The following is an 18,577-nucleotide window of genomic DNA, read 5'->3' on the forward strand; positions in this document are numbered from 1 at the left end:
CATCAGAGGTCGTACCAGCTTCTCAGGTTGTGCTCGGCAAGGTCCCAGTTGTGTGGAGGCTCCCTGAAGGCAGAGACTGGGCCTCACTGGTTCTGTGCTCTTCTCCATGTGCCTCCTGTAAGGAGGAAATGTGGGGAGGCCCGTCCCACAGCAGGGAAGGAGTTAAACACTTGACCAGCTGCCGTCTGTGAGGCACTGAATTCTTTCCCCCTGCAGTCCAGCAGCCAGTGCTGGGACAAGGCTATATTTAGAGAGCTGATAAAGGTTTGGTGCTGACAGTTGTCCTGCCCCTTAATGAAGAAGCCACAGAGTGAGAGAGGGGGCAGCTGGTTTCTCTCTCCCTCGTACTATTCCCTGCCAGGTTTCCTACCCTACTCTCTGGGCTCCTTTGCTGTGCCCCTAACCAGGACCTATCCCTTCATCCAGGCGCAGGCGGTAAGTGCCATTTCTTTGCTCCCGGCCTCCCCGCTTGCTGCCCTGTCAGCAGCAGCTGCTCCCACCCAGGGGGGTGGCAGTGGCTCCATTTTCATGGCCCCCGGGTGGGCATGGCAGCCTCCTAGCTCCAAGGACAAAGTCTCGAGGGCTAAAGCTGGCCGAAGCCGTGGCATTGGCCTGAAGCTTGAGGAGCGTTTCATGCTGGGGAGGCGAGGTCTCATGTTTCTTTCCCCTGATGCTCTTTGCGGTCCCGGTCTGGCAGTGTACAGCTCTGTCCAGAGACCGTGCATGGAGGGTATAGAGTTTCTGCCCCACCACCCCTTCCCTCCCGGCTTCCCTGCGTGCTTACTCACAGGCAAGAAGAGCTCCGGCACTTGCTGGGCACCAGCCAGGGAGCCTCACGAGGACACGGGATCGGCAGGTGCCCTGGCAGAGAAGTCATTACAGCTGGCTCACCACCTCCTCGCTCAGAAAGAGCCTTGAGCCCCCACTGCCTGCCCCAGTGGCCGGGGGACACCGCTAGCCTCGTGCCGCCCATAACGGTGCCGCGTTGCGTTGTGACTCCTTCCAGCAGATCCTCCCTCAGCCGCCATGGCCAGCAGCGGAGACTTGGACAGCGAGCAGGTGGTGCCCGATGAGGAGGAGGAAGGCCCGGACGTGAGGGCGGTGCAGGCCCACTATCTCCGCAGCCCCTCGCCCAGCCGGTGAGTGTGTGTGGTGGTGGGCCGCCTGCCTTTCTGTCCTGCTCTCCACGGAGGCACTTGGGTCAAGCGCGTAGTCTGTCTTTCTGCCCGTCGTAAGGACCTGTGGGTGTTTTATGTCCATGTTGGGCCTTCCCTGCCCCAGAAAGTCTGAGGGTCTCAGGATCTGCGTTTGGTTCACAGCCATCTTTAGCTACAGGCTTTGGGCACTGAACAGGAGGCCGACACTGCATGAGCAGGAATAGAGTTACTGCAAGAAAAACAAGCATGATTAGATGTGTTTTTCCTAACATGAGGAAAGAAATCAAAGAAATCAAAGAAAGAAAGAAAATAAAGACAAAATCCTTATTTCATTTAACTACACATATTCAAAAATTGTTTAGGAAGTTCACTGAGCTCACATAAAGTAAAATTAGTTGTTGATCCTCATAAATCACTCTCCTCCTGATGACCAGTCACTCAAAATGAGCAGAAGCACCTCTCCAGTTTATTCCCTTCCCTTCCCTTCCCTTCCCTTCCCTTCCCTTCCCTTCCCTTCCCTTCCCTTCCCTTCCCTTCCCTTCCCTTCCCTTCCCTTCCCTTCCCTTCCCTTCCCTTCCCTTCCCTTCCCTTCCCTTCCCTTCCCTTCCCTTCCCTTCCCTTCCCTTCCCTTCCCTTCCCTTCCCTTCCCTTCCTTTCCCTTCCCTTCCCTTCCCTTCCCCCTTTTTTTTTCCTTGCTGTTAGTACCAAATACAGTGATGAAAATGCCAAGGTCTTCTCCAAAGTGAAACCGTTGAAGCATCCAGCTGTTTTGCAGCCCCATGGATGCTTCAGGCAGCTACTGGTAAAATCTGTGGCTGTGGTGGCAGATTATCGCGGACTGTTATCTTTATATTGAGCTTTGAAGAACCCTTTATAGTAAATGAAATTGAGCGCTGCAAATTTGTCTCAGCTCTTGTAAACAAGACTCCCTGTGCTCATCTCATAAACTGCCTAAAAGAGGTACGAAAGGACTACTTTCGGTCATGGTTGACAAGTGCTGGAGCCCAGCAAGCCAACATGGATGAGCCCACTGAGCGGTTTCCAGTGGTGGTGTCTTCCACTTTGAGTATGCAGCATGAAAGCAGTTTAGCTGCCTTGCTGCATCCTGATTGCACATTAATCATCCTCCTTCTCCTGCATTAATTAAACACAAACAGTGCATTGCAAGTACAGAAAGGCTGCATTTCCAGATAGCTTCTCTGATGGCAGCAACCTTGTACTAACGAACAATATAATCTTTGTGGAAGAAAACATAGAGGGCGTACCTCAGGGAAAATGCTGGGGCAAAATATTTTGTTAAGATGGTCTAAATAAGGGCAGAAGGTTTGCTTGGACTGTATGGACCCAGATGGGAATATATGTGTTTTCAAGACTGTGGCCCATTTTTTCTTAACAAAGATTTGTGTAAATCACTCTGTGTGCCAAAAAAAATATCCTCAAAGGTATTTGTGGGCTTCATAGTTGTTTCTGACCCCCAGTTAGGCAGCACTGTGTGACTGAAGAGCCTTAGCACAGGTTCATGCTGTGAAGTAACCAGTGTACTGAATACTCAGGTAGAGATTCATAGCCTTCAATCACACTGCTTGTATTGCAGTTTGAGATAACTCAAAGGGTGTTTGAGATAACTCAAAGGGTGCTTGCAGAAAATTAAATAACAGAAAAAAATGCTGGTTTTGTATCATAATTAGTTTTGAATTGCTTAATAAATTCTAAGTAGGACAATGTTTGTATCTGTCTGTCAAGGTGGAAGCTACTTGTGAGTTTATTCCCTATGGTCTCCCTGTCTCAAAACCAGACATTGATCCTCTCTACCCAAAACCTTCTCCACCAGTCTATTCACTTGCACCCTCTGCCCACTGTAGCTCCTCTCACCTGAGACCTGTCTTATCCTGCAAGCACTGGATAACAGGGCATATTTAAAGCCTATAGTATCCCTCTGGAGAGCAGTATGAGGGCTGGGAGAAAAGCTGGGGCTCCCCTTCTATCATCAGTGGATCCTTTCTGCTCCAGTTCCCTCTTGCTCTCCTCTGGAATGGGTAAAAGGACTAAAGTCGCAGAGATGGGATCCCAGTGGAGGGCATTTACCTAATAGGAAGTGTGGTCGGTTGGCAGGTATTCGATAATATCGGACACTGATACAGAGAGCATCTTCATGGATCCTATCCATCTGTCATCTGCTGTGGCTGCCAAACAAATAATCAATGAAGGTAAGAGAAGGAAGTGTGAAAGAAAGAAGTAAGTAAGAGACTTGAGTTGAAGTTGTTTTGCCTTTTTCATCCAGAGACCTCAAAATGACAAAAAAAAAAGTGCCTTTATGAGCAAAATCATGCTTGAGGCAGAGGTGAAAATCACAAAAAAAAAAAATACAGAAAGGTTTGGTGATTTCCTTTGAAGTTGTGCACTGAATCTGTGGCAGAATCATGTACTATGGTAGTGAATACAATTTGAACGCTTGTTGCTTGCTGCAACAAGCTGTCCTCTTCCATTCTTTTGGGGCTAAAATGAGTGTGCACTTAACTCCCGAGTCTTTGGCCGGGTCTGTGGACTGAGAGGAGAGTGAGCTATGCTTTTCTCATAACTAGCTATCTTGAGGCTATTGTATAAGCATGCACATGCATACATTGCAGACAGGATGGTGTAAAGTCATTGGGGAAAAAAAAAAAAAAAAAAAAAAGAAGTCTCCAAGGGTTGTTCCGGAAACAAAGAATGTCTGGTCATCTGGTCATAGATTTGCTTTGTTTTTACATGTTTTTAGTTACATTGTCAATTTATTCCAGAACTGAAGACGAAGGACATCAAGGTAGATGCAGTGTGTCCCAGGATGTTAGAGTCTGCACAGCAGTTGATGGTGGAAGACCTGTACAACCGAGTTAAGGAAAAGATTGATGACACCAGCTTGTTTAACACACCGTGTGTGATGGACTTGCAGAGGGCACTTGTGAAGGACAGGCTGGAGACCCCCAGAGACGCTGTGGATGAAGTCTGGCCTAATGTCTTTATAGCAGAAAAGTGAGCATCAGCTTCTGTCATCCTGTTGCGTGAGATTCCCAGTGAAGGGTCAGATGGAACCACTGAAGGCATAGCATATATTACATGTATCTAATACCTTTCATCCCCAGACAGCCCCAAAATGTTTTTTAAAACATTCTCACAAAGATCTCTGAGTGCTGGAAAGTAAATACTTGTAGAATACAGTTCAGCAGCTTTCCTATGCTAGTTTGATGCTTCAGACAGTTTAGGAAAGGTAAAGGGAAATGAGCCCAAATTAAACTCTTCTGATTGGAATTTGGCCCTGAAATTGAGACTAAAGTCCTTCTTATGTGAAGAGAATTAAAAAAGAAATTCCATAGCAAATACTGAGTGGAAATGGCTAGAAGGGGATAAGGGGATATAGTTTAAAACATCAATTATAGGGTGATAAAAATGGAGAAATAAGTAAACAACCTGAACCTAAGATGGCAGGATAATTTTACAATCAAGCTGGAGTTGAAACTGAGCATGCTGTGAGTGAGTGTGATACTGGTGAGTGCAGGTTTTTCATTTGCTTTTCCTGGCAAGTATTGGAGAGAAATATCTGCAGAACCCTCAAAGGATCTTAAGGTCTGAGAGGAGCTGCGTATTGGATGAGTGACGCAGATTGGGAATTGGGTAGCACTTGCAGCAGACAGCTTCTTTCCCACCTGTAATAGGTGCACTGATATCTAACATAATTATTTTTTTCTTTTCTGAAGAAGTGTCGCAGTGAACAAAAGCCGTCTGAAGAGACTGGGGATCACACATGTCTTGAATGCAGCTCATGGCACAGGTGTATACACAGGACCAGGCTTCTACAATGGTCTGAATATCCAATACATGGGCATTGAAGTGGATGATTTTCCAGATATGGATATCTCCAAACACTTCCGTCCAGCTGCAGAGTTCCTGGATGAAGCACTGCTGACTTACAGGGGTAAGAGGAAAAGATTAAACTGATTCAGAGTGCTTGGGAATTAATGGGTGGAAGTATTACTCTGATAAACAGCTGATGCCACAACTGTAATTGGGTAGAGGACAGATTGATTGTTTTTTGCATACAGTTACGGTGAACACTTCTTGCCCATTTCTGCCATTCCTCATACAAAACAGAAAGGGGACAGACCAGTGAGAGGAGGCAGCCTGGCAATCCCTGCTGCAAGCCCCTTTTCTTTGGAATCAAACTGGGTGCAAGCCACTTGCCTCAGCAGCTTTGAAATCACCCTGCTATTGCAATGAGATGAAGCACTGCTCCAAGTTGTTATATTACTCTACGCTCTGAGTCTCAATTTTGCAAGGATGCTTCCTACAAAAGAACAGGCTGGCTTACTAGAACAAAACAAAAAAGAATGGGTTGAACCCCTGGGTGTCTGCACCCAGGCTATTTTATAATTTGCTGGATGCCACTTCTATGGCAAATGATACTTCTGTGGGCCTCCAGTGTAGACTGGTCATTTTGTAGCAACTTCAGGAGACAGTTAGGAAAATCTTTATTAAACCCAATATGAGAATGAACACCAGAATCAGTGATACTACTGTTGTGGTTTTTTATATGTATTAAATGCATTTAATTTCTGTAGAGAACAACAGGTTCCATCTTAGTAGAAGTGACAAGAAGAAAAATGAAAAGTTTTGTTAGTTAAATTAGGATGTAGTTGCATAAGACAAGTTGAGCCAATTTTTATAGCTCACCACTACCAACAAGGGGAGGGACGCTCTACTCTTCTATGTTATTACTCATAACTCCCATTTCTTCTCCGGGCATATTACTGATTCTTACTCTGTGCCACTGCTGACATTCATCAACCATTCAACTCACTAATACAGCAAAACCAACTGCCCAACAGGGAACAGAGGGTTTTTACTGGGCTAGTGAGTTAATCGGATCATCAAAGGGCCCAGTGAGTACCAGAGACAACACAGGGGAGGATGCAGGGAGAGAGGAAAGTGTAGAAAGAAAGCAGAGGAATGAGATCTCCCCCTTTTGGTGAGCTGTTAGGCTTTACTGGCTGTTAAAACACTGGGGAGGCATCTAGGGCTTTTGGTATGAAGGTACAAAAGACATGTTGAGATTGTAGGAATAGGTACATTAAGTAAATACTTATGGTAACACATCATCAGTCAGGAAGTGGTGTTTAAACTGGCTTCATTAAGCTCCTGTGCAAACAGCACGTTGATAAATTGGTGTTTATCACACATCTGGGAACAGTAATTTCAGTTATTTGCAGTCTAGCAAAGCCTCATTTATGCTCTCTTCATATTTACAAGCTTTTCTTTAACTATAGTTTGCTATAAAACTAACTTTAAAAGACAATTCTTTTGTGCCAAAGCTTAGTTTTCTGCAAGAGATGATTTCTGTGTAAATGGCCATGAAAAACAACAGATCCTCAGATTTAATTCTAGCTCTTCCAGTCACTATTGACAGAACAGTGGGTCCCAGAAATACGGAGCATCTGTATTGTTTTGTCAGAGTCAAAATCAGCTCTCTTCTGCTAGTTGTTTGGTCATCCTGTTCCAAGATATGTTCTGGCTCTGGCCACCAGCCAGTCTACATATAACTGTCTGAGTGTACCTTCCAAACAGCAGATCTGGAAAAAATACGATTAATTTAATATAAAATTGTATTTACATCCTATAATGTGCCTTATAGATATTAACTTATTTGCTTATCCTCCCAATACCTTCCTGGAGGCTAGTGCTAATATCTCCTTTTTCACTTATAGGGAAACTGAAGCTTGGAAAGCTTAAATGTCTTGCCCCAAGTCAGCCAGGAAGTCAAGAATACTGCATTGCTTGTCATTCTAATACCTGTTATAAGATTTTGATTATCTGGGGAAGTGTATAGGTGAAAATATATTGTTTAGCTTGTTTTAAAATCTGCATGACCACAGCTTTTGAGACTAATATTTTTTGTTCTCGTGTATGTAGATTTCTACTGAGATAAAACTAACAATAAATATTTACTTTTGGTTTCAGGCAACAAAACATATAATCTATCTAATTTTTAACAGTATTCAGAGAATGTGTTTGTGCTGCATAACAGAGCAACCTCTCTCTATTACTGGAAATAGTTAATTACTTTTATATTCAATGTCTGTAGGAAAAATCCTTGTCAGCAGTGAAATGGGAATCAGTCGCTCAGCTGTGCTGGTGGCTGCTTACCTGATGATCTACCACCATATGACCATTCTGGAAGCTCTGATGACTCTGAGAAAGAAGCGTGCCATTTACCCCAACGATGGCTTTCTCAAACAGCTAAGGGAGCTCAATGAGCAGTTGTTGGAGGAACGAGAGTTGGATCATACTGGAGATGAAGATGTCACTCCTAGTCAAAGTCCTGTTGCCCATGCAGGGACATCTTCCCGGCTGTCTGGAGTTGGGGATTCAGAAAGCATCATAGGAGCAAAAGCCCACTCCATCACAGTAGAAGAAGAGGACACCAGCAGCATGCTAGGTAGTCTTAGGAGCTCTTCATCAGTGGGAAAAACCAGCTGGGCCTCAAAACACTCCACCTTCATCAGCGAGGAGGAAGAGGAACGGTTATATGAGGAATGGAGGAAGAAAGAAGGCCTGTCTGTAAAGGAATCAACAATTAACCATGGAAGAAGAACATTACCAACATTTCTGGCTCAGGAAGGGGAACAATCTGAGGAGGATGTAGAACAGAGAATCCACGACTGGCAGCGCAGAAATGAGAAATACCAAATGGGGGATCCACCCAGGGAGGAGGATGGAGATTCCAGAATGGGAGGAAGACCTTCCCCATCAGGTGAATTTAGTGATGTTGAGAGTGTGAGCAGTTTTGAGGTCCGAACCCTAAAACAACAGCTGGAAGCCAGTAGCTTTAGCAGGATGAGGAGGAGCCGCACAGACTCTGTGTCTTCCGAGAGCACTTGGGACATGTGGAACCAGAGGCTCCTGGAGATTGAGAAGGAAGCTGCTCAAAGGTACCATTCTAAGCATAAAAATACGGGGGAGAGGCGATCCTCAGAAACAGGAAGAGAGGAGAGGGATGTGGATGAGGAAAGTGTATTTTCAGACAGCAGTTCCTTTTATAATTTCTGCCAAAAGAACAAAGAGAAGTTGACTCCTCTAGAAAGGTGGAAAGTCAAGAGGATCCAGTTTGGCTTTCACAAGAAGGATTTAGCATCATCCTCATCTTCTGCACCATCTCCAACTGAAGATGGCAGACAAGCAGATGGAGAGGAGACTGAAGGAAAGAGTTTGTCAGATATTAACCTGAGTGCTTACCAAGCTTGGAAAATGAAGCGGCAGAAGAAAGTGGGCAGTGAAAGCAAGGAAGAATTTGTGGAGTTTGCCAAAAGTGAAGATTCTGCTTCAGCTAAAAAGAAGCAGAGGCGTATAGAGCTACTTGAACATTCAAAGAAAATCTTAGAAGAAAGCCAGTCCATGTGTAGCTGGGAGACAGACAGTACAATGAGTGGGAATATCCCACTGTCAGCTTTCTGGAGCTCAGCACCTTCTGCAAACGGTACTGAGGATGCAGCTTCTACACTGAGCATGCAGACAAATCATTCATCTTTATCCCAGACCAGGAGCAGCAATGGGGCAATGCAGCCGAGTACACCCCTTCCCAATCTCCAAGTTGGCCCAGGTGACACAATATCCATGGCAAGCATTCAGAACTGGATTGCTAATGTGGTCAGTGAAACCATTGCTCAAAAGCAAAATGAGATAATGATGCTGTCCCGTCCATCGTCTGCAATGGCCTCCAGCATAATGTCAGGAGACTTTGGCAGGCGTACAGATGATGATAAGGTTTCCCTTCTCAGTGCTCAGAGTGGCTCATCTCTTGCTGCCTCTCAGCTCCGCCAGCAGGACATGCAGAGGGCTGAGTCTCAGTCTGTCCTGTCTTGCAATTCCTCAACAAGTGCAAGGACAGACAGGACTAGTTCAAACATGAAGACTACTCAGACAAGCAAACCACTGTACAGCCTCTTTGCTGATGATGTTGACCTAAAGAAGATCAGGAGGAAGGAGAAGGAAATGCAAATGGAAATGAGAGAGAAAATGTCAGATTATCAAATTGAAAAGGTGGTCAGAGACAATAAACGCAGCACTTTGTTTAAAAAAAAGGTGGCCAAAGGAGAGGAAAATGAAATAGAAGATGACACAGAGAGTACAAGAAATAGCCACAGGCACCCTTTGCAAGCAGATCTTGATAGAAATGATACAACCTTTGCTCTGTCCAGTCAATCTGCAAACACAGGTGCACAAAAGTCAGAACTAGAGACTGATATTACAAAGTGGCTCAGTGGCCTGAAAGCAGAGAAAGAATCATCATATCATGATCGAAGTGAGAAGTCTAGAGAGAAATATAGCAGGTCATCCAAAGTTAGAGAGATGGATTCTGAAACATCCAGTTACAGATTTTCAAGATCCCAAAGAGAAGAGCTAGACAGCTGTTCCTCCTATGAGTCAAAAGGAGATTCACTGAGAACCATGTCAAGATTTTCCTCTGCTTCTGCAAAAGAGGATAAAAAGATGTATACATTCACAAGGTCAAGGGTCAGCGAGACAAGTTCTGGAGAAAAGAGCCCGGAGCTGCATGGTTTCAGCCAAACACCTGAACCCTCCTTTGACTCTGAATCCCCTGAACCATCTACACAGAGTCGAGTCAGATCTCATCACGTGGAGGCGTGTGAAGAGGAGGCCAGGTCAGACGTGTCAGAATTTGGAGCTAAGAGAAAGTTCACCCAGAGCTTTTCAAAGTCTGAAGAGGATGGAAAGAAAGAGGCAAAAGTGGAACTAAGCGAAGAAAGATTTGCATCTAGACAGTTCTCTCAGTACAGGAGAAACATGCGGAAAGAGGAGGAAGAAGAAATGGATGATGATGCTATTATTGCTGCTTGGAGAAGCCGACTAGAAGAAACTACTGCAAAGCTCCGGCAGAGAAAGGAAGAGTGACCAAGAATCAGATTAGAGGAACACAAGCAAAGTCCCAGAGTCCCAGAATCACTCATCATTATATTTCTGATAATCCTTTGTGGTTTGTAGGGCATTTCCTGCAGATAGTTCTCTTCTTAATCAAAAGCGATAAAGGGAAGAGGTCAAGTTTTGGAAGTGTTTGTGGTTTTCAGAAAGAAGATGCTAGTATTAAATGATCAATGTAGGTAGGAACACAATGTTAGAAGCCATTAGGAGCCAGACGATGTTTCAGCAGTAAAGTCATGGTAGCATCTCAATTCAAAAGACCAATCAAATCCCATTTTGATTATTTCAATTTCCTAGTCTCGTTACAGACGGACATATTTTTTTTCTAGGATTTTTTTGATCATAAAAAGTAGAAGCCAACAGCCTTTTCTAGGAACTTGAAGAATGTTCCTCTCTTAATCAGTTTTACTTTATACCGCTGAGAAGATATTGCTAGGTAGGCTCCATTTCCTACACCAGTCTTATGAATGTCTACAGAAATAAGATTGTTCTGGGGAATACACATACTGTTTTCTTTAACTGAGTAGCTGAAGCAAAGTGAAATACTAGAAAAAAGAAAATGCCTCCTTCTTTTCAGAAGTTCAGTGCAGTAATGAATGTATTCCTGTGGTACCATTGTTCTCATTAGACGGAGTCGTCTTTGCTCCAGTATGATTGGTTCCTGCTAATAACTTTGGGTCAACAAAGCAAAAATGAAGTAGTACTACCATCTCTCTAAAAATTGTGCTCTGATCTAGTTCCAGATTCAGAGTTAGGGCTAGGACTAGTGTTGGGTTAGGCTGGGTTTCTGGAGTACCGGCTTCAGTTTGTTGTATGTATGCAGCTCAGCTGAGTCTGCTTTTATGTCTATAGTCAGATTGTCATGTCTTGATTTTCAACACGTTTGCCTTGAAAGAAGAGAGTGATACACAAACTGACCTCATAATAAAATGATGCATAGCTGAAGTGTTGGTTGAAGGCACTGTGCAAAGACGTACCTAAGGACAAAATGTATGCCTACTGAATGTGGTACTTTGAAGCCTGCTTTTAGGAGGTGGTAGGTTTAGTTGCTGTGTGACAGTTAATGTGCTCTTTGCATCGTGCGAGCTACAGAGTCCATTTTTCAGAGCGAGGGAAGGAAGGCAGCTGAATAGGCTGCGGGAACGGCCTCGGGTCTTCCGTGCCCTGCAGAGCCTCGTGCACGTGAGAACTGATGGCTCTGCTGGGGCTGCCACAGTGTCATTTGCGAGGCTCATATCAAGACACTCTGTCTTTGACATGTCAAAGCACCCAACTCTTTGTCACCAGACAACTTCCTCCACCTCTCTCTTATAAACACCTAAGCCAGTTTCTCCTCTGGAGATATATGTTTGCTTTTCTGTACAGACCGTGCTTGGAAACAACAAAACCCTCCGGCAGAGCTGAATATAAAACAACAATGGAGGGATGATGCTACAGTGCGGCATTGCTCTCTCACGGGTAGTTTTGTCTTTCGCTTTCTCGTCATCTCTTCTCCCCCTCACTGTGAAGCTTAGAGCTCGCTATTAGCATTATGCTAGCACCTCTCACTGGTTTAATTGTGTAATATAGACAGTAATCTCCACAGGGCAAGGGCCTGGTCTTTATCCTTCTCTATACGATGCTATGCACATCAGCAATGCTATCTAAATAATAGTTACTGATAACAAAATGCAGCTGCCAATTTTCCTAAACTTAGAATCGTTTCTCTCAACTATAACTCACTGATTGGACATTATCCCTGCTTCTCTAAAGATAAAGATGACTTTCTGACAGCCAGGACTAGGCAAATGATAGCTGCTTATTGTCAAGTGAAAGGAGTCTCGAAATCAGGTGATTGAACAATAACAGGGCTAGAAAAATAAGAAAAAGAACATATTTTACTCGTGTCAGGATTTTTTTTAGTAAACTCAGATTACATTTTTGCAGTACATAAGGAACACTGTCTTGTTAATGTTTCGGGTATCCAGAGGTGCTGCAAGGCTTATAATGCACTTCTACTATGATATAATATATAATACAATATATCCCTTACTTCTGCATACTTCCATGAGGTTTTTCTTTAAAGTAGTGACATTTCTGGCTTTGATCCACATTCTGAGATTTTATATTGAATTTCTGCAATGTGCTAGGATAGGCATTTTCTGCCTTTCTTTACCTCTGGTAAAGTTGTTCTGTGCAAAACAATTTAATGCTTATGCATAACTGGAGCTTGCTTTAATTTCAATCTAGAAAAGGTCTTAAGTATAACCACGTGATCCGTCCTCTGTCTTCTCACAACAGTAAGCAGTTACTTAAGTTTTGACGGATCAAAGTGAAAGTGCGCAATACCTTCTGGCAGTGAATTTACTTTTTTATCAAGGCTGGTTCCCTCTGAAAATCTCTCTCCTGCTTCCTAAGGCTGGCTGCTGCTCTCAACAGAAATGTCTGTCCTCTGCAGGTACTGTAGGGGGCATCTCACACTGTAAAAGATGAGCATCATATGATGTAGTAATTGGTTTCATTTTGCACTGCACAGCACAGCCTTTGTTTGGGTAGCATTTTGATTTAAACAGTAATCCAGGTCTGCCGCACAAATAAATTATTCAAGACCGAAGGGCAGAATATGGTTCTGTAACAAGGCTGAGCCAAACCATCCTGATAGCAAGCTTTGACCCTTCTGGGAAAGGGTTAAGTGGGTTCTGCTGACTCACTGAGGTAGGTGGCTTATTAGTTCGCTTGTCTAAAAGGGAGATAAAAATGGTTTGCCGGGGAGAAGCCATCTAGGATGCTGGCTGAGCAGTCATGAGGGAGAAGCCTTAGAAACAGCTGAACTTTATTTTCTTATTGCTTATATCCTTGTTAATAAAGCCAAACCCCCAAAGCAATAAGGGGGTGGGGATAATTTTGGACTCCATTCACTGTATGGCCTGTGCTTGAAAGCGAGTTGGGAAAGGCTCCAGCTCACAGGTATAAATTACATGAAACAGTGACATAAAGACCTTGCATGGTGAAAATATTAAAGCATTCAGTCATAAGACCAATAACCAGGAGAGACAGAAACGAAGAGGTTGAAGGCAGGCTAGAAAGTCAGGTTTTAAGATGAGAATTTAGAAGGAGGTAGGGAATCACTGAAAGAGGAGAGGTCTGCACAGATTGTTTCAGGTGACCAGAGCTGCAGAGGGAATGGTTTTTCAGCAATGACACTAGTCTAACATTAGACTAAAAGAGTAGGTAAGTATCCAAATTTATCTGGGAAGAATTTTTCAGCAAAGATGCACTGGGACAGATATTATTGCTCAGCCTCGCTCTGCTGCTGTAGGCAGGAGGGTGGTTTTGTTTTTTTTTTTTTTTAGCATTGTGTAGTGGAAGGTGAAAGTGCAAGGAGCATCCATACAGTCAGTTAAGAATATAAACACGGGAACATCAGAAAGGCTATATGGGGTCAGACCAAAGGTCCATCTGGCTCAATATCCTGTGTCTGGTGGAGACCAACAGTGAATATCTAGGGAAGAATATAAGAGCAGTGATATAAGTGATATTTCCCCAGGATGATCTCCCAGCTTCCAATCATTTGCAACTCAAGGACTTCCTGAGCCAGATGTGATATTTTTGTATTTAATAGCCCTTGACAGATTTTCCTTCCATGGAGGTGCCTAATCATTTTTGAGTTATAGCCATTATAGCCTTGTACCTGTTAGCCTCCATGATCTCTCATGGCAAGAAGTCCTGTACTTACTATGCACTGAATGCTAAACCATCTCCTTTTTTCTTTCTGTTCTGAACCTGCTGCCCACCAGCCTCCTTCAATGCCAAGATATTAATCCCTGTTTAGTACCTACATGCTCCACAAGACTTTACCCACCTCTATCATTATGCCCCATCCTTACCTCACCCACCTCTATCGTTATGCCCCATCCAACCCATCCTTAGTTGTCTGTTTTTCAGCCTAATTAAATTTCTCATTCCTCATTTGAGAGTTGGTCTATGTCTACGACTACCCTCACCATTCTTCTTTGAACCCTTTCCAGTTCTACTTTATCTTATTTGAGATGAGGGACCAAATCCTCACACAGTATTCATGGTGCAGGTGCAGCAGGGATTTATCCTGTGGCATAATTGCCTTCTTTTTTTTTTTTTTTTTTTCCCTCTCTGTTCCTTCCCTGTTAACCCCTAACAGTTTGCGTAGTTTTTGGCTATTACTGAGCAGCAAGGTGACATTTTCATGGAACTATTCATTATATCCTCAAAATCTTGTTGCAGGGTGGAAATGGTCAGCTCTGAGATCATCATTTTCTAGATTAATTTTTCTTATGTGCAATGCCTCGCTTTTATTAACCTTGAACTTCACCTGCCATTTTAGTGCTCGGTCTCCCAGTCTCATTAAGTCCTGCATTTTTTCACACCTGGCCTCTCATTTATAGTATTCTGTTTCCTAAATGTCCTTTGAACAATGTAGAAACTTAGGGTATATGGGAAGCAAAGAAGTTAAGGAGGGATATATGAGTGAGAAACACATTTGATGTTGATCCAAGTGAAGTAAGAAGTAAGAAAATGATGAAAGCTGGAGAGCTTGGAGATATGAAGAATCAGAAAAGAGATGTAAAGACAATAGGCCAATTAAGGAGCAGGTCCACAGTGGATGGAGAAAGCAAGAAATGTATGGAAGCCAAAGAGGCTAATGCAAAATATTCATTTGTTTGGATGTGTAAAAATTTAGTGGGAAAGGTTATGGGGCAACCTCTTTGGGAAGGAAGGAGATGGTAGGATTTACAGAAACTACAAGTTTGTAGGAAATAGGAAGAGGACTGTGAGAAATGGTGACAGACATCAGTGGGACTTAAATGATAAAATGGCATCTGCGCTACATTGGGAATTCAAGTGTGGAAGAAGCAAGTTTGTAAGGAAGTGGAAATGTTTCCAGAAAGAATTATTCCTAATGTATCGGCTGCATTCTGCATGGTAGTACTGATAGGGGTAGGGCCGTGGCCCACTTCCCCCCCTCCACTCTAGGATTTTCAGGGCAATTTGATTTATTGCATGTGGCATTAGTTTAGACTGGGTGATTTTAAAAGGCGTTTAGCACCATTTTCTTTTTATACAGTTCCTTGAGAAATGCTTACACATTAGCTGTAGTGGAGAGCTAGCTGAATTGTAAGATAAAAAGTTTTAGCTGGGCATGGTTATGTTGTATTGTCTGTCTTTTCTTAAAGCATTTCACCAGAATATATTGGATATATACATTATAACATGAAAACATAGCATCCATGACCTTCCTAAATTTATAGACAATCCAGCAGAGATGCAGAAAGCATGGGATTAATATGGTTTAGGGCTTGGAAACAGAAATTGTATGCTCATATGTTCCTGCAAAATCTCTTTGAGAGCTACCTACCTATTCTATGGAATTTCACTTGTCATTTAGAAAAGTAAAAATGTGTTAAATTTCTGGCTGTTTTAGTTGTGAAGGAACCTTCAAAAATGTGAACAATGTGTAACAAATAAACAGTTCTTTAGAGAGATGGGATCATAGCTCTGAATGGTGTGTGTATTGCCCCAGTCATCTCACCAACGCTTTAAGTTGTTTGCCTGGGAGTAATAAGTTAAATATCAACAAGTTTTGTTATATTGTTCTTCATGTAAAAAGTGGAGAGAGGTTTAAAGTAGGTTGTACTAAGGTTGTTCATTAGGCAACTAGCATTGCCAGTACCAGCATAAACAACCTAAATGAACACCCTGTCACTTTGCCTAACCCTATGAACATAAATTTTTTGGACATGGAAGAATTGTATCTTTTTTTTTTTTTTTTTTCTTCAGGACTGCCTTTTGTTCTTTGGTACATTTTATTGTGTTCAAGAGCTGATTTCATGTCACTTCCATCTATACCTCTGTCACAACCTTTTAGTAGCTTCTGAGCTCAGTGTTTTTCTGTGACTGCTGCTCCTCTACCAAAGGGTGTGCACACACAGACACAAAGGGAGAACATCATCTGTGAGTCACAAAAGCAAGTAACAATATGGTTTCAGTCCTTCACAGGACCAACAAGTTAATTTTGGAATGTCCATGGCAAAGTATCTAGGTGTAGTGGTGCCAAAATCACCTTAGGGTTAGGAGAAGGTACAGCCTGTCTGTGCTTTGAGCCTTTCCCTATGAATTGTGTTTCAAGGGGTTTTATTTGCATGGATCTTTAAAATAGATAAACTTAATCCTTACACAAAAAAATGTAACTGCTCCCACAGATGATTCATACCTGGGAAATTTCAGACAGAATGGTTAACTTTTAGTTGTGACCTGGAAAACACAAATGAGTATAATGGAAAACTAGCTTCATTGTTAACTGTGGAGAGAACAATGTCTTTCCATAATCAATCAATCAATCACTTAGTTTTTTCCAGTGCACCCTTCATGCCAACATGCCTGAATGCTTTACGGTCATTAAATTAAATCAAAGAACACACCACAAAATGGACAAGGCCAGATCAATAAATCTTAAAACCTGATTCAAACTTACCAAGGACTCTGAACAAGTAACCATGAAAGGAAGAATGATTCCATTCAGAAGGGCATGTGTGCGGGTGTAAAACCGAACCAAGATGTAGGTGATGCTAGCCAGAAAACAAAAACATTTAAAGGAAATGATCATTCTTACAGCATCACCCAACTACCACGCACTCTACCCAGAACACATGGTCTTAGAGCCTTTTTGGACTTCTGAGTGACATTACAGAATAACTGTGGTGGTGAGGACTATTTACAACTGACCAGACAGCTATATGCTTCAGGTTACATAATGCCTAACTTCAGATATTCACCTGTTCCTGTTCTCTGCATTTGATTATTGCAGGACACAGTATCAAAGAAAGATGCAGCACACGCCATCTGGTATTAAACATCGTGTGACTCCACACATCTTCATGGACCATCCTAGCAATTTGATCTATGTAATCACTCTGTACTGGATGCAGATCCAGGCCAAGGCCTTCAGCTAGTTTGGCAGAACCTCTCTCTCTCCTTGTTTCAGAGAAGAGCTTTATGAAACCACAACAGCCTTTATGAAACTACCAATTAACGGGAAGCTTTGTACATTTTGCTTGTACAAATTTCTCAGTAGCTGCCACAAGCTATGAAGGTTCATTCACAGAGCAGATAAAATGACCACGGGCCTAACTACATCCCAAACCAAATGCAAAACCCAGTTCTTCAACTTAAACTTGCCTCCCTCCATAATTTTGCAAGGCATGTGCTCCTTAGTCTGTGAATTGGATCAAAAGTATTGCCTAGAGGCAAAGGGTCAGAGGAGATTCCACACATGAAAAGCAGGAGGCCCTCAAGAGGGTGCAACCTCAGTTGCTGAACAGACACCACAAATAGCATGGATAAAAGCCCACATGAGACTCTGGTGTGTGAGCAAGCAGAAGCTGACAGTTGCCCCTCAGGAATACAGTATAAAGCTCTCACTTCTGCAGGAGACGTGATCTGAAAGTCTGCTTCCTGGGAGCAAACAGACCTGACCTGTTGCATGGTGCTGCAGTTGCATAATTTAGTAGTTGTCACGATTCATCCCAAGGTGAGTGTTCTTGGTCGGCGGTAGTAGACAGATAAAATTTGTAAGTCATTAGGGATAAAAGGGCCTATGCAAGAAGAGGTCAGACATTATCCTCATGACTGGCAGAAGGGGTCCATATTAAAACAAAGAAGGTATTTGATTTTCTTTTGAACGTGGGCAGATGATTCCGACCCACCTGCCCTTCACATGCTCTGTCTCTCCCCTTCTCATCTCCTCTCTTTTGAAACAGATTTAAGTCCATCTACTTTTATATTTTCAAACAAAACTCATAAAAGGGCCATAAATATCATGACTCGCTAAAATGAAAGCTGTTTTCTTCTCCTCCCAGGAGACTCCTGCCAGAGAGAGAGAGAAAGAGTTCACCTCTTTGAAAATTCCCCCCTCAGTTGAAGTAAAGCTGGTATCTAAGAGCAGTCTTCAAGGCTTTGTTCTTATCATCTTGACCCGGCTTTGTACCGGCTTCTCTCTGTGTTGCTGGTGGAAGTGTGAAGGACGGGGTGAGGGGAAGGAATTTTGGCTATCACCGGCAGAGCAAGGGTCATGCTTGGAGAGGGATCTCATTGTGGCTTCAGAAAGTGTTATAAACTCAGTGCACCAGCAGAAAGAATGAAGAAACTCATTCCCCTGCTGGATCAGACCAGCAATCCACCCCTTCTCTCTCTGATGTTGGCCAGAACCAGATGCATCTTAGAAGGTACAAAGAAAGCTTAAGTGGGCAATTATGGGATAACCTGCCCTGAGTCAAATTTTCTCCCCGCCTGGCCCAAAGCCCTCCTTCATCTCTCTGCCTTGGTTAGAGTTCAAGTTTCTGCCCTGAAGCATGACGGCTTCTCTCCCTTCCAAACTGCTTTTCATCCTGGCCTGTCTAATGCAACTTCCCATGACAGTGTTGTGATGGGATGTATAGGTC

At 43.2% G+C, this 18,577-nt stretch overlaps 1 protein-coding gene across 2 annotated transcripts; it reads left to right on the plus strand.

Moving 5' to 3' along the window:
* The first annotated feature begins 297 nt into the window (after positions 1-297).
* On the plus strand, positions 298-16,646 carry STYXL2 (serine/threonine/tyrosine interacting like 2). 2 transcript variants are annotated; one of them, XM_084306463.1, is made up of 6 exons: positions 298-435; positions 1,010-1,139; positions 3,270-3,364; positions 3,935-4,166; positions 4,889-5,106; positions 7,270-16,646. In XM_084306463.1, exons 2-6 carry the CDS (start codon positions 1,027-1,029, stop codon positions 10,095-10,097), a joined length of 3,486 nt encoding a protein of 1,161 aa, XP_084162589.1. In that variant the 5' UTR covers positions 298-435; positions 1,010-1,026; the 3' UTR covers positions 10,098-16,646. The 2 variants fall into 2 exon arrangements, with proteins under 2 accessions (XP_084162589.1, XP_084162590.1); XM_084306464.1 differs by having other exon boundaries at positions 321-435; positions 1,007-1,139.
* Positions 16,647-18,577: the final 1,931 nt, after the last annotated feature.

The sequence above is a fragment of the Netta rufina genome, assembly GCF_964035555.1.
Source record: "Netta rufina genome assembly, chromosome: 1".
Classification (NCBI taxonomy): Eukaryota; Metazoa; Chordata; class Aves; order Anseriformes; family Anatidae; genus Netta; species Netta rufina.